The sequence below is a fragment of the Gopherus flavomarginatus genome, chromosome 2 (genome assembly GCF_025201925.1).
Source record: "Gopherus flavomarginatus isolate rGopFla2 chromosome 2, rGopFla2.mat.asm, whole genome shotgun sequence".
Classification (NCBI taxonomy): domain Eukaryota; kingdom Metazoa; phylum Chordata; order Testudines; family Testudinidae; genus Gopherus; species Gopherus flavomarginatus.
Genome location: NC_066618.1, coordinates 89966868 through 89990231, shown reverse-complemented (window position 1 = coordinate 89990231; position 23364 = coordinate 89966868). Strand labels below are relative to the sequence as shown.

The 23364-nt window shown below is 38.6% G+C and overlaps 1 protein-coding gene across 7 annotated transcripts in view; it reads right to left on the bottom strand.

The window, feature by feature from the left end:
• The window catches only part of ITPRID1 (ITPR interacting domain containing 1), a 70461-nt gene that overhangs the window by 35476 nt on the left and 11621 nt on the right, over positions 1 to 23364 (bottom strand). For 5 of the 7 annotated variants that reach the window (XM_050937893.1, XM_050937895.1, XM_050937897.1 and 2 more), the window contains 8 exons: positions 21871 to 22045; positions 20084 to 20132; positions 18750 to 18793; positions 15264 to 15315; positions 14343 to 14429; positions 13539 to 13741; positions 6292 to 6833; positions 4734 to 4788 (listed from right to left, as the gene is read on the bottom strand). In XM_050937893.1, coding sequence (XP_050793850.1) covers positions 4734 to 4788; positions 6292 to 6833; positions 13539 to 13741; positions 14343 to 14429; positions 15264 to 15315; positions 18750 to 18793; positions 20084 to 20132; positions 21871 to 22024 — 1186 coding nt within the window. In that variant the 5' untranslated portion in view covers positions 22025 to 22045. Of the gene's footprint in view, positions 1 to 4733; positions 4789 to 6291; positions 6834 to 13538; positions 13742 to 14342; positions 14430 to 15263; positions 15316 to 18749; positions 18794 to 20083; positions 20133 to 21870; positions 22046 to 22570; positions 22706 to 23364 lie in introns of those variants that run through there. The other 2 variants (XM_050937894.1, XM_050937898.1) reach the window with 2 other exon arrangements.

Genomic DNA, 23364 nt, shown 5'->3' with positions numbered 1-23364 from the left:
TTCCGCTGGAGAGAAGGAGAAGGAAGAAGGAATCTTTCTTATGGTAGCTGGCTCTATGTTGTTACTATTTTGCTAAACATTAAGAATGATGAAAGGCAACAGAAATATCCTGATGCTAGCAGAAACACAGAAATAAATGTGGATTCCTTTCCCATACTCGTGGTAGCATGGAGCAATCAATGCCATGCACATTACAATGAAGAATAAACAGGATTCACACTGTTGGAACACAGTCAATTAAGAAAAATACTGACTACATTCTGGAAATATTCCCATGGTGCCACACTGTATGTGGAGTTGGTGGGTACGAGGAGTGAAGGTGTGATAATTAAAAGAATTGCTACTTGATAAGTCACAGGAGCTAATGCGTTAGCTTAGCATGCTGGGAACCTAGAATGTTCCCAGCTGCTGCGAAGACGGAGTATAGTTTGATCCCTGGCACCATTAGTTGGGACAAGATGAATCACAAATGCTCTAATAGTGAGTTTCCATGTCACAGTGTGCCAGATGGAGGTGGTTACTTCTCTGATTGATTGCCTCTTGGGCTACAAAGAGGTTTTCCAGCAGGCTAATTCCTTTATGTTGGCACACAACCTTCAGGGATCAGCAGGTCCTTCTTTGGTCAATACTACATTGGAATCCTTGCACAGCAATAGTGTGGCTCCCCTAATGATGAAAGGCATTGAGGAATAAAGAAGAAAGAAGTGGGAGTGAATGAATACAAAAATAAACCTCAGTTCCCTTGCATCCATAATAGACGTTGTTGCAAATGAATCTTCAGACACGTGCTGAGTTAACGGGCATGAACAACACTGAAACATCCTTTAGTTAAACCCAATACTTTACAAAGGCTAATTGAAAACGGAAGGAATGATGGGAGTCTAGAGAGAGAGAACAGCTCTATTGTCAAGTATCAAATACGAAATCCCTGCAACAGATGAGTTTACATGCAAGCCTGCACCTCACCAGGGCAAAGATACAGTGGAGTTATTTCCCTCAGAACACAACAGCACCAGTCCCTTGCACTGCCCAGCCAGCTTTCTCAAATGTGAGCTTTAGAATATAAAAACCAATAAGTAAGAGCAATAACTATAGCTTCCTGCTGAGAGCTAACTCTGCCTGTCATGCATTTGCTGGGTCCTAATACAGGACAGTGAATAAAGCTTCATTACAGAACAATGGAGTTAGCTGCCAGAGCCTACAGATTTGAATAAACAACAAATAAGCAACATCTGCTCCAGCATATGTGTATGGTAAAAAAAAAAGTCACAAAATAAAAGAATTTGTAAATGCCAAAAGCAACACTAAACTGCCAGTGCTACTGTAGAGTGAATTTTTAATTGCACATGCATACCGGCAGGCTGTGGGTATTAGTTTCACATATGTCTGGTTGCTGCCAACCTGGGAGTATAGATGAATTTAATTAAATAAGGATTATCCCTTCTCCCCAGTACAATTACTTATTTATAACAATGATAAAATTGCCTAATAAAAAATTGTAATTTTTTTTTAAAAACAGAGCTAGAAAACACTGTTTTCCTTGTAAGTCATTCAGGGATGTTTGGGGGTTTGAGTGTCTTTTAAAATTAAGTCTCAGCATTCTGCCAAAAAAGAAAAGAAGAAGAAGAAAAAAGCCTTATCATAAAGCCTGCTGCATTTAAACAGCCAAAATCTACATTATGGAGAAATATAAAGAAGGCACGCAACAGACAGGGAATTGGCTTTCATGGGGAGTGTAGAAAATTAAGCAATTGGACTAAAATTGAGGCCAGGCTACAGAGCCAAGGGAAAAGACCATATAGGGCAAGTACTTCAATAAGTCACCCGTTTCTAATATGCTCCATTTATGCAAAATACTCTCTTGCTAGTTAGCCCTACTTCTTCAGCACCTAGCAATATATCCAGAGGTAACAGAGTGGAATAGCTTCCATCCCTGTTTTCAGATACTTGAAACTTACGTTTCTTACAGTAGATCCTGCTGGCCAACCGAAAAAGAGGTCCCATTGTGCTAGTTACTGTATAAACACAGTAACAGACAGTCCCTGCCCCCAAAGAGATTACAATCTACATTAGCATTCACTTTTGGAGCTGATGTTTTCCATTATTAGGTTCCTATTTGGAAAAGCACTTCAGCATATGGCTTTAAGCATGTGCTTAAGTCTATCCCTGTCCTGGAATGCATTTAAGGACATACTTAACTTTAAATACATGTTTAAGTTCATCACTATTCAATTTAATTTAAGCATATACTTAAGTGCTTTGCTGAACTGGGGCTTTAAGGTTAGATCCACAAAGGGGACTTAGACTTAGTGGTACAATGTTCTAGGTACCTTGCCCTCGGTGGAATCCACAGTTCTGAGTTAGGTACCTAAATAGCTTAGAGGATCTGACCCTACACTGTCTTCTTTGAAATTAAGACAAGTATCAATAGTACCATAACAACAGAGAAAGACCAGAATTTAAATCACATGCTGAAATAACATTTTGGAACTACACCTTGTGTGCACAGACATTAGTACAGATGTAGGCAACCTATGGCACGTGTGCCAAAGGCGGCACATGAGCTGATTTTCAGTGGCACTCACACTGCCTCAGTCCTGACCTCCGTTCCAGGGGGCTCTGCATTTTAATTTAATTTTAAATGAAGCTTCTTAAACATTTTTAAAACCTTATTTACTTTACTTACAACAATAGTTTAGTTATATATTATAGACATAAAAAGAGACCTTCTAAAAATGTTAAAATGTATTACTGGCACGCAAAACCTTAAATTAGAGCGAATAAATGAAGACTCAGCACAGCACTTCTGAAAGGTTGCCAACCTCTGCATTAGTATAATACTTGTACTATTTACTTATATGACATTGGTTGGCCATTTAATTGGATGACAAAGCACTGATGTCAGTAGAGGCAAAGTAATCACATTCTACATATTGTACCATGAAATCTCGGCTAAGCACATGCTTATTTCTGTGTTTTAGACCAGAATGCAGGGTACTTAGTTATTCCTTTACTTATAGCAAGAACAGTATAATTATGTGATCTGCAGCAATTAATACCATTTGTCATTACATGGTACAGTAATTCACTGGAGCTGGACAAATAGTAGGAAACTCTATTTGTGAGCATTTTAGCAAATCCTGAATTGGTTTGGCTGTGGTCACTCTCTGTGAATACTTGTGCAAATGAGGTTTTCTTTGCACAAATGTTGGGGAATGACTGTTCTTTGTGTGAATATCAGTATGAAGATTATTTGTGCATTGGTGTGGGAGCTTGTCTCTATTTATAAAGCTTCAGTTGTCATTCAGGAAGCAGAAACAAAACAATACCATGTAACTGAGGTGATTAATACACTGTGAACAGCAAACAGGAAGACCTTATCCAAAGCCCAGTGAAGTCAATGAGAGTATGTCTACACTGCAATAAAAACACCTGTTGCTGGCCTGTGTCAGCTGACGAGGGTTCACAGGCCTTGGCCTGCAGGGTTGTTTAATTAGTGGTTAGACATTTAGGCTCAGGCTGGCCATTGGAGAGTCCCAGAGTCCAGGCTCCATCCTGAACCTGGATGTCTACACTGCAATTTTTTAGCCCCACAAGCTCTGGTCAGCTGACACAGGCCATTGCAGGTGTTTTATTGCTATGTCAACATACCCTTGAGAGTCTTTCCATTGATATCAGTGGGCTTTGGATCAGGCCCATAGTGAACAGCCAAAGACAGGACCAAAACAAACAATCCATAAGCTGGAATACACCCACATACAGTGTTTATTGAATGATTATGTATAGCTAACACAACCATTCAAACAAAAACGTGCTCACAGATCATTTGGAGACAGAAAGAAAGAAAGAAAGGCTGTTGGATAAATTATTCACTGCAAAAAGTATGATCAGCTCTAGCATTTACTAAGTGAAGTTTATGCACTGAGAGTGAACTCCTGGCCATACTGCAGTCAATGGGACTTGTGCTGTTGATTACACTGCCACCAAGATGTCAACTCTTAGAGATGTCAACTCTTGGGTAAATCAATGGGATGCACGGATGATTTGCATCTATGGATATCAGGCCACTTATTTATGTGACTAAATATGGATTTGCATTTAAATAATCAATATCATTCTATTATGATATGGTAAAGCCCACCAGGATTTCTCCCTTTATTCCTTGCTGTCTGTTCCTTGCCATGCTCAAGCTCAATCACATAATGATTCTCCCTTGCTCTGGAGTTTGTCACTGATGCTTTGAATACAACTGAAGGAAGGAACTTGAGAACCCTGCTAGACATTCCATGTTCTGGAGGCTGAGCAGCCTGCTTCTCTAGTACTTCCCATCCCATCTCTCTAGCAGGAAGAACTCAAGACTCAAACTCAGGTCCTCCTACAGGATGTCAAGACACACTTCCATTTTACTGTCGGTCCAGCAGTTTGTGCTTTAATCCTTTAAGCACTTAACACAGGCCCCAGCCTAGCAATGAGTTGTGTATGAGCAGACCTTTAAGACCTCTAGGCACACACACATATAGCCCCTTTGGCTTGGTGTGCGTACTTGCAAGTCACATTATTTTATTACGGTGAATGCTCATTTGGTTGACACATTTATAGCTGTGCATTCAAACTGCATAGATGGTAGGAGCACTTAGAGAATGCATTCTGCAAGAGATGAGAAATTAGAAAAAATACACAGCAAAATTTTAAAAAAACCATTTTAAAGCTACATTTTATTTCTTAATACCCACCTGAAGTGCTGTCATGAAGGTTTCCCCCTGGAGTTTCATCCTCAAAGCTCTGGATCTGAGACAGAAAAATAACAAACAAAAGCAAAATCAGCTTCAAGTGTATTTCCCCTTTTAGAATTAAGAATTTCCAGCTGAAATATTGTTAAGTTTTCTTTTGGTGGCTCTTGTTTTTATTACTGTTTAATATTTTAAGCCAGGATCTAGTCCTGGTCACCCTCCAACTCCCCTATTTAACTGTCAATGCACAAAGGCCCCCTACCCCTGTAGTATACATTCAGTTCTTGGCACTGAACTGGCTCAAACAAATGCCCCTCAGAAAATGTGCCTTTATTAGCATAAATCAGACTATCGGGAGAAATTCTTACAATAACGTGTAAGGAAGGGCAGGATTTTGCTCAGAGAATGTATTTAGAGAAGCACCCAAACCTCCTGCATAGGGATTGGTGCCTCCATTGTGCTAGATACTGTTCAAAACACATGCGGCTAGTTCGGCTCTTTTACTCTACTGTGCTGAACCACACCGCCTCAGAGAGGTACAACAGTGTTTCATGTGTTTCTCTGCAAGCTGGGATGGGGGAGGACAGCACCATGACCCCAGACTTGCAGTCAAGGCTTAGCATTTTTCTTAGCCACTGTAGGACATATAGATAAATGTAGGCTGGGACAAAACTCTTGTAGCAAAAGAAAAACTTGAAACAGGACTCGGATGAACGAGCCTTCTCTCCATGAATCCAGAATCCCACCTCCTCAAGATGACCCTGGAAATTGGAAACCTTCCTTAATCTGCTGCCATCTTCTGTGGAGGAGGCATGGCCTCTCTCTCTCTCAACTTCCAAATGTCTGTAGTTGGTTGCTGGCACTTTCCTCTCCCCATTTCCTTGGTTCTTCAGGGAGACCGTAATTGTTGGCCTCCTTCCCCTATCTTTAGTCTTTGGGTGGCTGGGAAGATAAGCCTGCTCCTCTGTGCATCCTATTAGAATTGCCAGTATGGGGCAGTAGCCTTTCTGGACCTCTTTCTGCAGCAATGGGACCAGACACACTCCAGCTGATCCCACTGTTGCAACTGCACACTGTTCTTATATAAGACTAGGATTGACAAATATTCCAGGTTATTCCAGGTTATTCCTGATCTGCTTCCCATTGCTCCTAAAATGTATGGACAGCAGAACATCAGGGACTAGAGCCATTCCATGGAATGCGGATCAGAGGGCAAGCAATTGCTTTGAATGAGCTTGCTTTTAGGACACAGAGCTTAAGGAACAACTGCTGGAAAGCATATTGGCATTTTATACAATAGTACTTGTTGACACCACTGAAGTTTTTTTGTAAAACACCTGTGCCAAATATTTTGACAGTAGTTTTAACCTAATTGAAAATCTTAAAACAGTCTGTAACACACAGAGAAAGGGGTCTGGCTTCTCTCCCTGGTGCGGGGATATGATGTTTGAAAATATTCTACTTTAGCTCTCATGCTGGACGAGAGAAGCCAGATGTATACTTGTATTTACCATCTGTACATGCACATTGTCTTTATACAGTACATAGAAATCTACCTTACCTCTTCCATTTCAAATGAATCTGGACGCTTGCCCTTTAGACCAGACACCCTTCTGAGCATGTGGGTCAAGAGCAAATTGGACTCCTTCCTTGGTCTGTCTTTGATAGGTATATATGAATAAACCTGAGATTTCCCTGTTGGAGCCTGTGATAATGTCAGTGCATCATCCTCAGTGGAAGATTGTTCCTCTGTCAGACCCACCAAGGTAGTATTTTCAGAAAAACCTGTCCTGATTGCTGTGCGCCGGTCCATCTCAGCATAGGTGGGAGACTGTTCTTCTCTATCCTTGAATGAATCTGAATTCCCAGAAGCCTGAGCACTCCTTTGCAGTATTGTTGCCTGTCTAGAAGCTTTTCTCAGAAGATGTCCTAGCCTTCTCCGCTTGGTTCGTGTGGCCTCAACTTTGTCCCTCTCAATGTCCGTCATGCTCTTTTCTTCCCCATTACTCTCCTCTGATTTCTGTTGCTGGGTGTTAATACCATTCAGCAAAGAGGAGAAGGCACTAGTCACATGATCCAAGACTTTCAGTTGTCGAAAACGTCCTTGAGTTTGATGGAAAGGGATAAAAAATCCATTGTTAAAACAGAAAAGAATAATGCAGTCATGACCTAAACTAACGCTATCAGGCTACACACAATTGTCAAGGCGGTTCAGCCTTTCCCCTCTACTTTTCTTCAGAGAGGCTGGGAATTCTTCAAATAAAAGGCTGCTTTGGGAAATGAATGGATTCTTTTTTAATCCATATTTTAAAGGTCAAATTTTGAAGAGTGGTTTCCAAAGTTCTGTAACCAACATTTGCAGGGTGTACAGAGAGAGCTGCATGAATATAGCTTTGGGAGCCTAACTTGAAACTCAAAGATTCAGCAAAGAATTTAAACATGTGCTTGAACTGAACTTTAAAGAGCATGTTTTTGAGCTACACTATGGGCCCTACACTCCATGCTGGCATTTAACACGGACTTAAAGGGCCCTTAGTGTAACTAAGAATCACTCCCTAAATGTTTTGTTGAAAAGGGATGGATTTAGGTGCTTAAAGAAACATGTGCTTAAGTGCTTTGCTAAATTGGGGCCATGCATGTTACATGTATGTGAATTAAGATGAATTGTATCTTTGAAACAATTGACTACCTTCTGGAGCATAATTAATTTTAAAACTTTTCACTGTTAATGAATACATTAAGGTCCTGATCCAAAGTTCACTGAAGTTAACCAGTCTTTCCATTGACTTCAAATGGGCTTAGGATCAGGGTGATAATGGCTTGATTGTGCAACTCTTAAATCAGGTAGTACTTATAGAAACAGTTACATTGAGCTCATTGGGTCTACTTGTGTTAATACTACTCAGCATAATTAACCACTGCAGAATCAAGCCTCAAGTTCTCAAATACCATAAGCAGGATTTGATTCCAATATTAAGACTGAATAGCGATTTGTACTATGAGTCACTCCACCGAGCTTAATTGCTCTACCCAGAGTACGGTGCTACTCACTGTGAATAAAGGTATCAGATCAGTTCTCAAATATTTACAGTTGGCTGTCATCCAAGGCTTCTGTAAATTTATAAACCATTTAACTGGTAGCGATTAAGTACTGTAATTTATTTCAATAAATAGTTCACTGTATTAATCAATACAACCCCTAAAGGCTCTGTTCTTGTTTTCAGAGCAACAGAAAGCAAGAAGTGCATTGTCCTCCACAGACACAGCAGAATGCATGCACACAGAAGTTTCATAAGGTTCCCACAGCTTGTTAAGCTTATTAAGTCTCTGTAATTTGCTGGCAAATATTATTCCACAGCATAACAGCTAAAGGGAAATGTTTTAAATTTTCATCTGTTTTATAAAAAAAATATTAACCCAAAGAATTTTGGAGATTTCCATCATTGTAAAATGTTGTCAGGTTATTGATAAAAGGAGCTACAACACATCTGCTTGTATATTGTGCCCCAAACCCTTCCTGAGGCAATGAAAATGTCAAAAGGCTCCTGATTCCTTGAGAAATTCACTAAGGAGAATAGATGGCAAAGTTCTAACATTCTTGGCTTCCGTTTCTCCTAGTGAGCAGCCAAATTTATTGCATATATTCTGCATGCAGCCTGTTAGAGCCGCTTCACTGATGATTAGACAATAAGGGGATATTTAACATGGATCTGAGCTGGGCCTCTGCATGAGGGACCAGTATCCTGACATATAATTCCTGACTGTTACCATTTCTCTCTAAGACTCATGTTTTTCCAAACACTGCCTGATTTTTAGCTTCAGAGGAGGATTTTGCCATCCCAAAGCTTTTTAAGGATGATGACAAAGCTCTCACTAGCTCCGGTTAAAAACTTGTAATTGGATCTACCAGTATACAGAGTACACAGCGGTATTTTGTGATATAAAGGTTTTATTGGCATGAGTTTGGGATGATATGACTCATTCATGGCTTTGCATATCAATGATGCCATCACATATTACCCGAATAAAACATATATCCTCAGTATTGTACATTGTTAGGCTGTTAACTGTGTCAGCATGTAAAAATGCCAACTTCTAATCTCTTCTGAGTTATTAGTGACAGAATGGTCTAACATTTCTAATTTAAATCAGAACCACCTTTTATAGTTTGAAAGAGACTGCAAAAGCAAAACAACGTGCCAAAAACTATCTCGGTTTCTGACAGCTAATGAATGAATTAAATGATGAGGAAAAAGAGAAGCAAACAATAATTCACTAATTGTGAATGTAATCAATGCACAGGGTCAAATCCACCCCTTGTGTAACTACACCAACTTCAACCAAGTCACTGGAGAAACCACATCAGGCTAACATTGTTTCATTGCTTAATCCTGCCCATGCAGGCAGCCCCACTGATTTCAGTGGGATCTCTCCCAGGAGTAATGTTTAAACATGTGAGTAAGACGAGCAGGTCTGAATTTAGCCCACATTACTTACAGAGCTTTTAGCTTTTTTCCTAAATACTAAGGACCTAACTCTGCCAATCCGCACTCACTCAAGTAATTCTTGCACATGCATGCAATCCCACTGAAGACAATTAGACTACTCATGTGAATCAGGGCCTATTCACATTATAGCTGTGAGATCCTGATAACAGTACAGTTATCCCCACAGACATTTACAACACAGCTGAAATCTGTAATATAAATGGGACTAAGTCAGGGGTAGTCATTAGGTGGACTGTGGGCCAAATCCAGACCACCAGATGGTTTTTGAATTAACCCCAAAATCTTTTTATTTACTACTTATCATTGTTATTGTTTTTTTTACTATTTTCTCTGGACCCCGGACCTTGACTATACCTTGACCAAGAAATCTGGACCTGGACTACCCCTGCCTTAAGGAATAGAGATGAGACAGTAGAATTTGAAGTTGTGTTGTAATTGTCTCAGGATAATTATGTTGCAAACAAGCCCACTGACTAAGTTATATAGCATGTGTAATTTGGTCCGTGTCTAAGAATTTGTAAGGTCAGGTCTTCAACAGTTTAGTTTATCTTTACCTAAATCCCAAGGCAAATTGTCTAGAAGACTGTGCTATAAGGATTTTGAATCTCATAAGTTGCCATCACGGACATGAATAAGGGGCCTTTGGCGTTTTTAGTGGTGACTGGAAATTTTCCAACAAAATGTTTTTTAAATGGAACATGCAGTTTCTGTAAAAATATTTCCATTAAAAAAAAATTAAGCAAAATCAAAACTTTTATTTACCCTTTTGAAAATCAAAATGAAATATTTAATTTTGGTTCATGTCATCTTGGTTTGTCGAACTGAAATGCTTCATTTCAGATCAGCTCTACAATGATGCACTAGTCTCCCCTCTGATTGAACTGCTGTGATAGATCATGGAAGTCATAAGACCACAGTGTATGTTAAAGATGTAGGCTGCCTGGGGACTCCAGACCATAAAAAAGAATGGGTGCATGAGGCACCCAAACTACAACTCCCATGAGGCATCACAGAAGCTCAGGAGAACACAGATGAGTGTTAAAATGAAAGGAATTTTTTTAGATTTATGAATGTTGAAATGTTTTCTTTGGATCAAATTAGGGCTGTTGATTAATGGCAATTAACTCATGCAATTAACTCAAAAAATTAATCGTGATTAAAAAAATTAATCACCATTAATCGCAGTTTTAATCGCACTGTTAAACAATAGAATACCAACTGAAATTTATTAAATATTTTGGATGTTTTTCTACATTTTCATATATATTGTATTCTGTATTGTAATTGAAATCAAAGTGCATATTATTTTATTATAAATATTTGCACTGCAAAATGATAAACAAAAGAAATAGTATTTTTCAATTCACCTCATACAAGTATTGTAGTGCAATCTCTTTATTGTGAAAGTGCAACTTACAAATGTTTTTGTTACGTAACTGCACTCAAAAACAAAACAATGTAAAACTTCAGAGCCTACATGTCCACTCAATCCTACTTCTTGTTCAGCCAATCGCTAAAACAAAGAAGTTTGTTTACATTTAGAGGCAATAAAGGTTTAAGAATCCGAAGTGCCTTGCAAAATCTGAGAGGGATGACGTGCGGAGCATGCTGTCAGAAGTCTTAGAAAAGCAACACTCCAATGCAGACCCTACAGAACCTGAACCACCAAAAAAGAAAATCAACCTTCTGCTGGTGGCATCTGACTCAGATAATGAAAGTGAACATGTGTCAGTCTGCATCATAAGCATGGATGCGTGTCCCCTGGAATGGTGGTTGAAGCATGAAGGGACATTTGAATCTTTAGCGCATTTGGCACATAAATATCTTGTGATGCCAGCTACAACAGTGCCACGAGATTGCTTGTTCTCACTTTCAGGTGACATTGTAAACAAGAAGCGGGCAGCATTACCTCCTGCAAATGTAAACAAACTTGTTTGTCTGAATAATTGGCTGAACAAGAAGTAGGACTGAGTGGACTTGCAGGCTCTAAAATTTTACATTGTTTTATTTTGGAATGCAGATATTTTTGTACATAATTCTACATTTGTAAGTTTAACTTTCATGATAAAGAGATGGCACTACAAGACTTGTATTAGGTGAATTGAAAAATACTATTTCTTTTGTTTTTTTACAGTGCAAAGAATTGTAATAAAAATAACTATAAAGTGAGCATTGTACACTTTGTATTCTGTGTTGTAATTGAAATCAATATATTTGAAAATGTAGAAAATATCCACATTTTTTTAAAATAAATGGTATTCTATTATTGTTTAACTGTGCGATTAATCACACGATTAATCACAATTTTTTTAATTGCTTGACAGTTCTAGATCAAATATGTTGAAATGAAATGTTTTAACCTTTCTGAATCATAATTTTTTGAACTTTCGATCTCACAAAAAATATTGATATTAACAAATTTTGGTGTATTGTGATTTTCCCTGGGACAGAAATTCTAATATTTGAACAGCTCTAGGAATTTAAAACAAAATAGGAACTGATGATGGATCTTAACACATATGCCCTCCTTCTCTTTAAGCAGCCTTTCTTCTGTTCCAGTGAATCACACAATAAATATATTGCACTCTGGATTTTATCATCAAAATATTAAACTATCTTTCAGAGATATTTAGAAGAGCTTCAGCAATGCAGTATTTAACGTATGCAGAATATGATACAGAATAACTTGGGGAACCTCCATACTGATGATCCATGAGTACAAACTATGAAGTTTCTCAAATCAGATATGCACAGAGAATTATAAAAGTGGAAGAGGAAAACAGACGGGAAATGGAGTGAGTGAGAAAGGAGAGAAATTCGACTGACATGTTTTTCTTCTTCTAAAGACTTGTGTTTTCTGGCTATTCATTCCCAGCAAAGTTCTTTCCTATCTGAGGATGACTTGAACTAGCTAGATTTTCTAAAGAGTTCAGCTCCTATTTAGGCACCACAATAAGTAGCTAGATTTTCAAAACAGCTCAGCATTTTTGGTTCTTAGCTCTTCTAAAAATCTGGCCATCTGTGTCACAATGGGAGCTGCTGGCTGCTGAGCTATTCTGAAAAATCAGAGCTGAAACCTTGGCTCCACTGAAGCGAATGGGAGTTTGGCCATTGATTTAGATGGAGCCAGGATTTCACCTCTGGCTTTTATTTAGATGCCCAAAGGATTACCGAGCTCTTGAATATCTGGCTCAGTGACTATACAGAAAAATCAATTATCACCAATCAAACAGAAGCATCAACAAATAATACACCAATTGAGCTGCAAATGCATTTGAAAAGGTCAGATCAGCCATTAAACTGATCTAGAAACGCAGAAAAATAATAAATCTAACCCGCAGTTTATTCTCCCACCACAGCCACCGACAGGGAAACCCAAATAGAAAAGACTTCACTGGGAAATTAATAGCTGGGAGATTTAAAAAACCCACAACAACCCTAGAGAGACCACTGTGCCTAGTCAGACAGACAAATCTCTTCCTCCTTTGTCATCCACTCCTTTTCTCTCTCCCAAGCTAGATCTTAATCCTTTGCTCTTTCATTCTGATCATCTAGTCTGAATTCCTGCAAAAGACAAGCCTGTGAATTTCATCAAGTAATTTCTGCATCAAGACCATAACTTCAATTTGAGCTAGAACATATTTTTTAGAAAGACTCTTCAATCTTCATTTAAAGACTTCAAAATACCACATTGGTAGGTAGATTGTTGAATTCTTCTCTTCCACATCATATCTTCCACATATATATCTTTAGACTGTGATCAAGTCACCTCTTAACCTGTTCTTTGATTAGTTACATGGATTGATCTTCTTAAGTTTCTCACTCTAAACCATGTTTTCCAGTCCTCAAATTATTCTTATTGCTCTTTTCTGAATCCTTTCACATTTTCAATATTCTTGGAAAACAGAACAACACTAGGTGCAAATATGTTAAAACACTGATTGTCCAAATATGTGTCTCCCAGACCTATGCTTAAAAACAAAAAAACTCTGACATGGCTTTATCATGGATCTCCTTTGGTGTTAAGACCTTATCTGTGAAGTGCACGGTGCATGATATTACATCTTAGGGCCTGTTTACCCTATAAAAACAGTTATGTTAGAAGACCTTGTTAGATACAGTTAAAAATCATAATTGTATTAACCATGTCAGGAAGAAGTTATGCTGTAAGTTTGCAGAACTGTGTTTATGTCCCCTGAATATGGTCCCAGGTCTCATTAATTTTCCCTCTCAAGGTCCTCTCTCTGCCTCCACTACCCCCACTTTATTTGCTGTTGTTGCATCTCTGACGAACACTTACCATATAAATTGGGATTCTCAATGTCCATACGCTGCTTTTGAGCTTCCAGAAAGACTCGGATGTTGATTCCTTTTGCTACGGAAGCATTACTAATGAATCGAGAGGGGATTTTAGTGCAAATGTCAGGTTCTTCTGTTCCAAACCCCAGATCCAGCAGAATCTCAACTGGATCCTTTTCCCAGAGCTCCAACCATTCAGTGATGCTGTGGATAAAACAAAGACAATTCACATCACTGTCCTGACTTCACCCTTCTTTTTTTTTTAGCTACTACATGGTTTTGCCTTTGCTCAGAAATTCTATTTCCTTCCTCCATCTCACTCTCCCCACGCTACTCCATTAGTGCTATTTATATTCTTACAGTTCAGAGGCACATGGTTTTTTCTCCCAAGGATGCATTAGACTGGAAAGACAAGATGGATCTAGAGTACTCAGTGAGAGGAACATATGTAGAAGTTGATATTCCTATAGATTGAAATCCTCTTTCTATCCTTGATAGAATAGATAAGACACATGCTACAGCAATTCAGCCTTCCTCCCATTGCCTCACAAACATGCCTCAATACTCACCTCTGATGTCAATGGAAAGCTTTGTATCAGGTGCCTACTAATCAGTGGAGGCCATTTTGTTTTCATTGAAGTGAATGAGAGAACTCCCATTAACTTCAGTGGGAGCAGGATTGGGTGTCATGTATCTTTATTCTTTACACTCCATTTATTGGGTTTTTAATCCTCATATATTTGTCACTCTCTAAGCGGGACTAATCTCTACCATTTTGGATTGAAAATATCTGGAAACTACTAACCTTTTCGGTGCACTAGCAAGAGAATGGGACGAGTTGAAACTGTTCCATCTTGACATAACAGGAGTTTCTGAAAACTGATGCAGAGATCTACAGGAGTTGGAAAAAGTAACAATGAAGTGTGTTTACTCTTGGGGTCCTTTGGGATGTCATTATGATTTTTTTCCAAAGTAAACATTTGCATTTTGTCTTAGTTTATAATGATACATAATATCAAGGCCTTGAAGAAGAGCATGTATGATACTGTGGCAATACACTTATTCTCGAGAACAGTATGTTACAGTAGGTGTTAGAATGTAGGTGTTAGGTACCAGTAAATGCTAATTATAAAGGTGGCAGAATGTCTCGCTTTTGACAGATGGTGAATCTTTGGGGAACCTTTAGGGAGCACAGTTTCTCTAGCCACCTACTTCTAAAGGATATAATTGCTGCTAACAAAGTTTCAGATAGAATAGGCTCACTAAGTAGCAACAACAGGAACTACATTTCAAATTACATCTCAGTTCTTTACATAGTTAAGGTTTCTGACTGTATTTGTAATGAATAATCTGGATAATAATGCCTGTTTTTAAGGAGCTATTCATTGTAGAATGAACATTCTGTAATCTGGTAGTCTTTTTCCAAGGTACAAATGTAATGCTTCTGTAATAGATGGACTTTGCTTTACTCACATGTACCTAAGGTGATTAGGGTCATTAATATAGTTATGGATGAAAAGTTTGTCCATTCTCTATCCTTCCAAACTGCCCCACAAGATACAGTTTAAACAAGATTTAAATTTTGCTTATGTCTTGTACTAAAGGTACTAATGTTAAAAAAAACAAACAACTATCTACAGAAAAAACTTTGTGGTTTCTTTGAAAATATTAAATATAAAATACCTTCCTTTATATCTAATATAGCCATGTATTGTCTGAAACATACCTCATATAGCTTTGCACAGTCATTTGCACCATTCCTGGGTTAGCCAAGGAAACTACAAATAAGAAAATACATTTATATTTGTACTCCTAATGCCACTCAGGAGAGAAATGTTGGCAAACTAGAACAAACGTAAGATTTATTTTATTGCATGACCATGTTATTTTAGCAAAAGCAGCAAATATGTGAAAACTTTAACTTCATTGTCACACAGATGTGAGATAGGACCCCAAAGAGCATGTTAGCCACTGATGATCAACCTACCTAAGCACTGAATTGGGTTCAGTGGTAAGGAAAATAGATAACATAAGAACGGCCATAATGGATCAGACTGAATGTCCATCTAGCCCAGTATCCCATCTTCCAGAAGTGGCCAATGCCAGGTGCTTCAGAGGGAATGAACAGAACAGGTAATCACCAAGTGATCTATCCCGTCGCCCATTCCCAACTTCTGGCAAACAGAGGCTAGGGACACCATCTCTGCCGATCCTGGCTAATAGTCATTGATGGACCTATCCTCCATGAACTTATCTAGTTCGTTTTTGAACCCTGTTATAGTCTTGGCCTTCACAACATCATCTGGCAAAGAGTTACATAGGTTGACTGTTGAGATGTTTTTGGATGCGGTGCACCATTAACAGTATATACCAAACTCCTTATATTTATGTGGAAGGATTCTTAAATGAGTTTCCTTTTTTGTTGCAAAGATCCCCAAAGACACACCTGTCCAAGCTGAGGATTAACCCAGATTCTGATCCCCAAGCTTTGATGAAGTTTTAATTATCAACTGAATCAGGAGGGCTAAATTTGTGTAGGGGTAAGAGTATCCACACAGGGGGTTATACTAGCATAACTATATCCATTTAAATTCAAATTTTATCTTATACGGTTATAACTTTCCAGTGTAGACGAGCTCGTAACATCAGATCCAATGCCCAGTGAAGTCAATGGAAAGACTAGGTTTTGGATGAAACCTGTAATGTGTTTGGGGACGAGCTAACACAATCACAGAGCAGCTGAAACAGTTTTTGTTAGAGAAATAGTCTGGCTAGGAACTGGAAGTATTGAACAGTGGTTTCTGGAGTTCCAAGGTGCTACAGATAGAAGTTATAAGCTACACTTTCTTTATACCAGGGGTCGGCAATCTTTCAGAAGTGGTGTTCCGAGTCTTCATTTATTCACTCTAATTTAAAGTGTCGTGTGCCAATAATACATTTTAATGTTTTTAGAAGGTCTCTTTCTATAAATCTATAATATGTAACTAAACTATTGTTGTATGTAAAGTAAATAAGGTTTTTAAAATGTTTAAGAAGCTTCATTTAAAATTAAATTAAAATGCAGAGCCCCCCGGACCAGTGGCCAGGACCCGGGCAGTGTGAGTGCCACTGAAAATCAGCTTGCGTGCCGCTTTCGGCACGTGTGCCATACATTGCCTACCCCTGGTTTATACCATCTAACAAACTTGCTCACTACTGTAAATAAGTGAGATTAGGATACAGTGTGCTGTGTCAGTATAACTCATTGCTCCTCCCAGCAATGAAATAACACACTCATGGACTCAAAATCTTCCTTGCTGCTTGGAAGTTGGGGCAGAATATTTTCCCGTGGTTAACAATAGATGCCATTCTGTGGCACATGCCAATATCTTTTTACCTCTTTTCTCAAGATTTAAATATTTGCTTTCTATTAACAAAGCTTTGTCTACAAAGAAAGGAAAAAGCATTCTTTCTTGTTCTCTACTGGATTACTTTCCTGCTCATAAATCCTAACACAAATTCTTGTGGTTTACTCACTGCAAGGATAACCATCAAAATTATGAACAAAAAGGATGTTGGCATTCTGTAATTGCTATGGCAACATAAACCAGAACTTCTAAGAGCAAACTCTGTGCTCCATTTGCAAAAGAATCTGCTACTTGTCTCATGACACAACGTATACCCTTTTCCGGTTTCATGCAATCAAAAGCTGGAGATGCATTATAAAAAGGTTGGGTGCCTGTCAAAGGCAAAAGGAAAAAATGTGGGAAGTTATTAGAATTCTTCCTTGATAGGGCTTGCCAACTTTTCCTTCCAAAAGAACTTGATGCCCTGCCAACAGAAATTTAACATTATAGTAAACTCTCAATAGTGTGTATTACTGGGATTGAAACAAACACATGCACCACCAATGTAAAAGTACAGCACTGTGGAAGCTGCTGCTGCGTGTTAATTTGAAATGATTGTAGTTTTCAATGTTTGGAGTAGCCATGGAACATAACTAGTGTGTCAGCAGCAGGCTTAGACACAACATAGAACCATTTATCTTTGCATCTGAGGGCACCTGCTGAGTAGAGTTTCATCCATAGGTGAGCTCTCCACTTCCCTTTCCTTCTTGATTTCCTTCCTTAATCAGAAGATCTGCAAACTGGCAGAGTGCGATTGTAAGGGGATATATAGAAAGAGAACCTACAAATTCTCAAACTAAGAGGCATAAGGTAGTGTGATGGTACAGTAGGTACGCTTTCTGATCTCTACAAATGTGTTTATTCTAGACTCTGAAAACATTTCATCTGATTACTGAGCTGGAATATACTTTTGGGAAGATAATGCCCTTTAGAAATCAGTCAGAGAAAGCTTATGACAACATCACAAAACAAAAAGGTTTTTCTAAGCCAACAACAGTGTTAGTTGGTGCTGTGTTCGCAGGAAAAGGGGTACTTACATATGTGCAGTAAGGAATACATTTTGCAGGGTTAAATGTAGTATTGAATACTTGAGAGGGACTAGGACACTTTAGCAGCACAGAAAATGATGGATATTAAGAGATGATAAGAGGAAATTTCATTTTGAAGTTCTATACCTCTCAATTTTGAGCAAATAGGAAGTTGAGAATATCACGTTAGAATGTGAGCAGCATTATTAAGCAGTTATTTGGATCCACAGCAGGTACTCAGAATTTGAAAGCTTTGGTGGACTTACATATCTGAGAGGGAACAAGGGGTTGGGGTTTTTGGCTCCCTTTCATGTTCCTCCATCACTGACATAACCCAGAGATCTGTTACCCTTAGTTAACAAGTACATTAGGAGAGAGGTCACAATCAAAGCAAGAATTAAAGCAGATCAAATCAAACACCCCAAAAACAAAGTGGGCCAGATCATCCACTGGTAGAAATCTGCACAGGTATCTCCATTAACTTGAGTAGAGATACACAAATTTACATCCACTGAGGATCTGGAGATTAAAGAGGACTCTGCTGAGTACTAGTTTGGGGGTCTTCTGATTGAGACTCCAGAGGGAGAAGGAACGGAAAGTTTACCTATGGATGAAAGGCTCTACACAGCAGATGCAAAGACAAATGGAGAGCTGTGCCTTTTAGTATTGTACAAATGTACAACTCCTCAGAGGAACAAGACAAATGGTGAAATCTCTACTGATTGTTTATTAATCATGGAGGCGCTAGTTAATCCTTTGCCCAGAGAGGCAGATCTCCCAGATTTTTTATCGTTTTACCTGCTTTTTCTCTGCCTTGTTGTAAATCTTCACTTGTAGATAAGCTGTAAATATAAGATGTGGTTTTTAAAAAAGAAGGAATTAAATCTCCATAAAAAGCATGATACTCAGCTGCTCCTTCATTAAGTAGATATGGCTGGGGGATATAGTGTCATAGAAAAGTACAGCACTAGGCATTCAATGTAATTAGAGCTGCCATGTATGTATGGTGGTGAGGAAAATATTCCCTGTGCTCAACTTAATTTTTACCAGTACATGCCCCCTCCCCCACTCCCCAACATTCAGAGACCTTAAGTAAGCACTAAGGGTCCAATCTTGCAGCCCTTGCTACGGACAAAGCCTCTGTTTATGTTCCTGAAAATTTTGCCTAAGTAAAGCCTGTGGTTTATGGTCCTAAATCTATCAAAGACTAAAATTATGGCTTCCTCTGTCCACATGGACTAGTGAGGGAAGAGGCTGAACAAAGCCTTACCCTTTTTAGTGCACCCACACCGGAGGCAGCCATAATCTGGTTCCCACTAGATCCAATATGTGCGGTGGGGTGGTCACTAGCTTGCAATACTGCACTAAATGACCACGTGGGGCATGGCTGGGTGGGACAGGCCATGGTGATGGTCCTGCCCACACTAAGCCTAGAAAGTGCTGGCAGGCTTCTTACATCCTTTTATACTCAACACCATGCCTCCAGACACTGTTCTTAAGGCTGTGCCATTCCTTCTCCCTGGTACAATTCTGTCTATGAAGAGGCAGAATGTAGTTCTAGCTACTGAAATACCTAGTCCGTGCTATTGGCTACAACTGAGCAAAATTCAGAATTTATGTTCCTTGGAAAATTCCAATATTTGTTTTCATCACAAATTGGATAAAACAGTGAAATCTTATTTTTTCTCATGGAACAAAATATTCTGAAAAATGTTGATTTGGAAATGTTTAAACATTTCACTTTGCCATTTTCTGTAGAAACAAAACATTTCAACAGAAGTATAGCCCCTCCAACCCATATGAGAGAATGTGAAAGTGCACTACAACTCCCATGAGGCAATGCACCATAACAGGGAAATATAGTTTAATGCTGAATTGATTCAAAACAAAACATTTTGAACACACCTAAAAATCAGATATTTAGTTTTGATTTTTCCAATGGAAAATTAAAAATTTTCAGCAAAATTTCAATTTTCCTGCAGAAAATTTCAATTTTTCAGAAACTACATTGTCCATCAGAAAATCATCCCAATGGAAAATTCCTGGCCAGCTCTACTGTTGCTATCAGTAAGTGCACAGGCATAATTTGAGGATGCAGCAAATACTTATTCAGTAACATGACCAAAACTTACAAGAACCCAGAATCCAGCCAGTGGCGAATATTTTCTTCTTTAGAATCTTCTAAAAATAATGATTAAAAAAAAGATATAGGATCATTGGCTACAATTTCTGATTTGTTTATAGCCATTTACTACATGACTGAACTGCTTCATTTCCCAGTGCCATTAATCCCAGAATTTGTAAAAGCTATTCGGGGAAAGACTGCCACTAATTTCATTTCAATACCTTGAGTTCTTTGTAAATGAAGTTCCATTGTGGTAGGCACTATACAAAAACATAGTAAGAGACAGTCCCTGCCCCCAAAATGGTACAATCTAAATGGAGAAGATGAATAAAAGGTAGGAGAAAGGAAGGATTATTATCTCTATTTTACATATGGGGAAACTGAGGCACAGAGAGATAATTATTTAATCGCTAAAAATGCTACAATACAATATGTATTAATGCTTTTTTTATTTGTTTCTTGATGTTCAGATAAATCATCAGTTTAAAAAATAGCCTAGCTGTCACCACTGAGTCTTTAATTAATTAGGGTATTAGGATTAAAGTTCATTGAAAGAGTATTCCCTGGAAGTTCGTGCACTGTCAGATGTTAGATACTGCATTCACCAAAATATAAATAAGAGATGGTCAGAAAAATACAACAAAAATAAAATTTTAACAAAACCAGTAATTGGGGTGTGGATTTTTCACTCCCCTGAGAAACATAGTTATATTGACCTAATTTCCTAGTGTGACCAGGCCTAAATCAGTTTAAAGCCTGTTCAGATTAAACCAGTGCAACATGAATGTAAAGAAGGCCTAGGTTTGTTTTGCATCTTTTCCCACTGTGCAGGCACACAAACAGATCAGGGCCTAAAATGGAAACAACAACAACCAAACAAAAACCCCACCCCAAAACAACACACACAGATTCAAAGAAACTCATGTTTAATACATCTTACAAATCTTGGTTGTTTCACAATATATCAACCTATAGACAGAGCCCATCCTTTAGCTCAAGTGGGAGAGGCCTGCATTTCCGCAGTGTATGGTTTGGGATTAACAAAATAGTTTTAAAATAGTAGATAAAACACTGATACCTCTTTTAGCCAATAAACATCAACCAACCAAAAAATACCCTGAAACAAATCAGCCTTAAAAAGTAAACCAATAAAATCTAAAAAGTCACAAAACGAAAACTTACTGAAAGGGAGTTTACACCCTGAAAAAGGAGAAGTGCCAGGGACTCCATGAAGCCCACTAAGGACTTTGCTATTCCTCTCAAGTTTTACATAAGGGGCTCAAATCCTATGGTGATAGGTGACAGCATAAAACCTTAAAATAACTAGAAATGAAATATAGAATAGAGAAGGGACAAGACTGGGGATCAATCTAATGGGAGAAACTGGCAAATATAGCAGTCAGGCAAACTCAACAAAAATAAAAGGTCTGCTTTTATTGTACATTCATATACTCCCCACTTAAGGCTCTTTGGTACTGAAAAACTGTGTGACATTCTTGTTTATAACTTGTATCACCAGAGTTATTAGGAGATAATGCAATAGTATTAATGCTTATTACTGTGTAATTGTTTCCACTGTGTAATTGTTTGCATATTGGCTATTGTGGAATTATTGTAAAATGACACGATTATTTCAAGACAGTTATATGACTATAAGCCTGATCTTACTTCTAGTGCAGTGTGTGCCTTTGAACTCATGTCATTAGTGCAGTCACTACAGTGCAAGAAAAAATGCCATTATCCTCTGTCATAATAGGCTTTTAAGAATCCCAGGAATGCCATTTTCGGTCTCACCAAGCTGTGAAAGAGGAAGAGAGTTGTCTACTACTGTTGGAGTCACAGAATCTTCATCCAGGTGAGTCCATGATGCCTTGGCAAATAACAGGATATCCCTCTTGTTCATTTCAAAGGTAGTGCTGGTCCCATGACAGTAAGACTCTGAAGCCATCTCAGAGTGCAAGTGTGTGAGCTAAGAAAACAGATACAAAGAAAATCATGTTTAATATATTTAACAAAACCGGGCTGTTTTACACTATAGCAACTTATAGACAGAGTTCATCCTTTAGCTCAAGTGGGAGAGGCCTGCATTTCCACAGAGAATTTAAGGCACTGGACTGGAATTCAGGGTACCTGGGTTCAATGCCTGATTCTACCATAGACTTCCTGTATGAACTTGGGCAAGTCACTTCACCTGTCTGCATCTCAGCTCCCTGTCTGTAATGCGGATATGTTTGAATTGTAAGGTTTTTGGGGCAAGGACTGTTTCTTACTATGTGTTTGTACAGTGTCCTGTACAATGTGTCCCTGGTCTCAGATGGTCTTGTAAGGTGCTACTGTAATACAAATTTAAAATATCTTTGCCATGGGCATTGCAGGCACATCTTACTCTCTACCAGGCTTAGCATGGTTCAGCTGTTAACCTTCCACATTTCAGTCCAGCAAATCACCCATTAAGTCTGCAGTAAAAAAAAAAAAAAGGTGGTCCTGACTCAACCTTCCAAGTGCTGCTGTTCAATCTGCCCAAGCGCTCCAATGAAGCGACGTTCTGACAAAGATCACTGTAGTCATGAATCACATTTTCAACGAGATTGTTTTCACAGTGTGTATGTGATGACAGATGGAGGCCAGACTGCATCAGAGATTTTAAGAGAGGAGAGGATTAAGTCACATAAGAGCAGCTTTTAAGAGTTTTTTTTATCATAAGAGACAGAGAGAAAAGGAGAGGAAGGGGAACATTGGTTAGGTTGTCTCTCTCATTTTTTAAATTAATCTGGAAATTTTTTTTTCTTTGTCAATGACAACACTGGTTTGAGAAAGGCACAGTTTAGCAAGCATTGGGAAAGTCTCGCCTCCTTGCTTGGCTAAGGCACTTCATTTCTATTCATAGTCTCCCCCAGGAAATCCAACCTCTTCTTGGGCAGAGAATCTGCCCATCAGGTGGCATAGTAGCCAACAGTGGGGCAGTTTAGTGATGCTTTCAATGTTTCCTTTCAAAGTTTGTTCTGTTAGAACAAGATCCTTTCCAATGTTTGTTCTGTGAGAACTACACACAATAAGCCTGGAACTGAATGTAACTGAAAAGGCTGGAGCCTACCCAGCAAAGTATCTGTAACTAGATTGTAAAAAAATCCCCCTGTATTGTCTGTCTTTTGTGGATGCTTTTAAGGTAAATGAACTGGGATTCTTAACATCCTTTTAAACCACTTTTTTGTTGTTGTTGTTGGCTGAAGCTCATTCATGGAACATTGGCCTACATGACCTGGTCTACCCATTGAGTGCCTTTCTTTC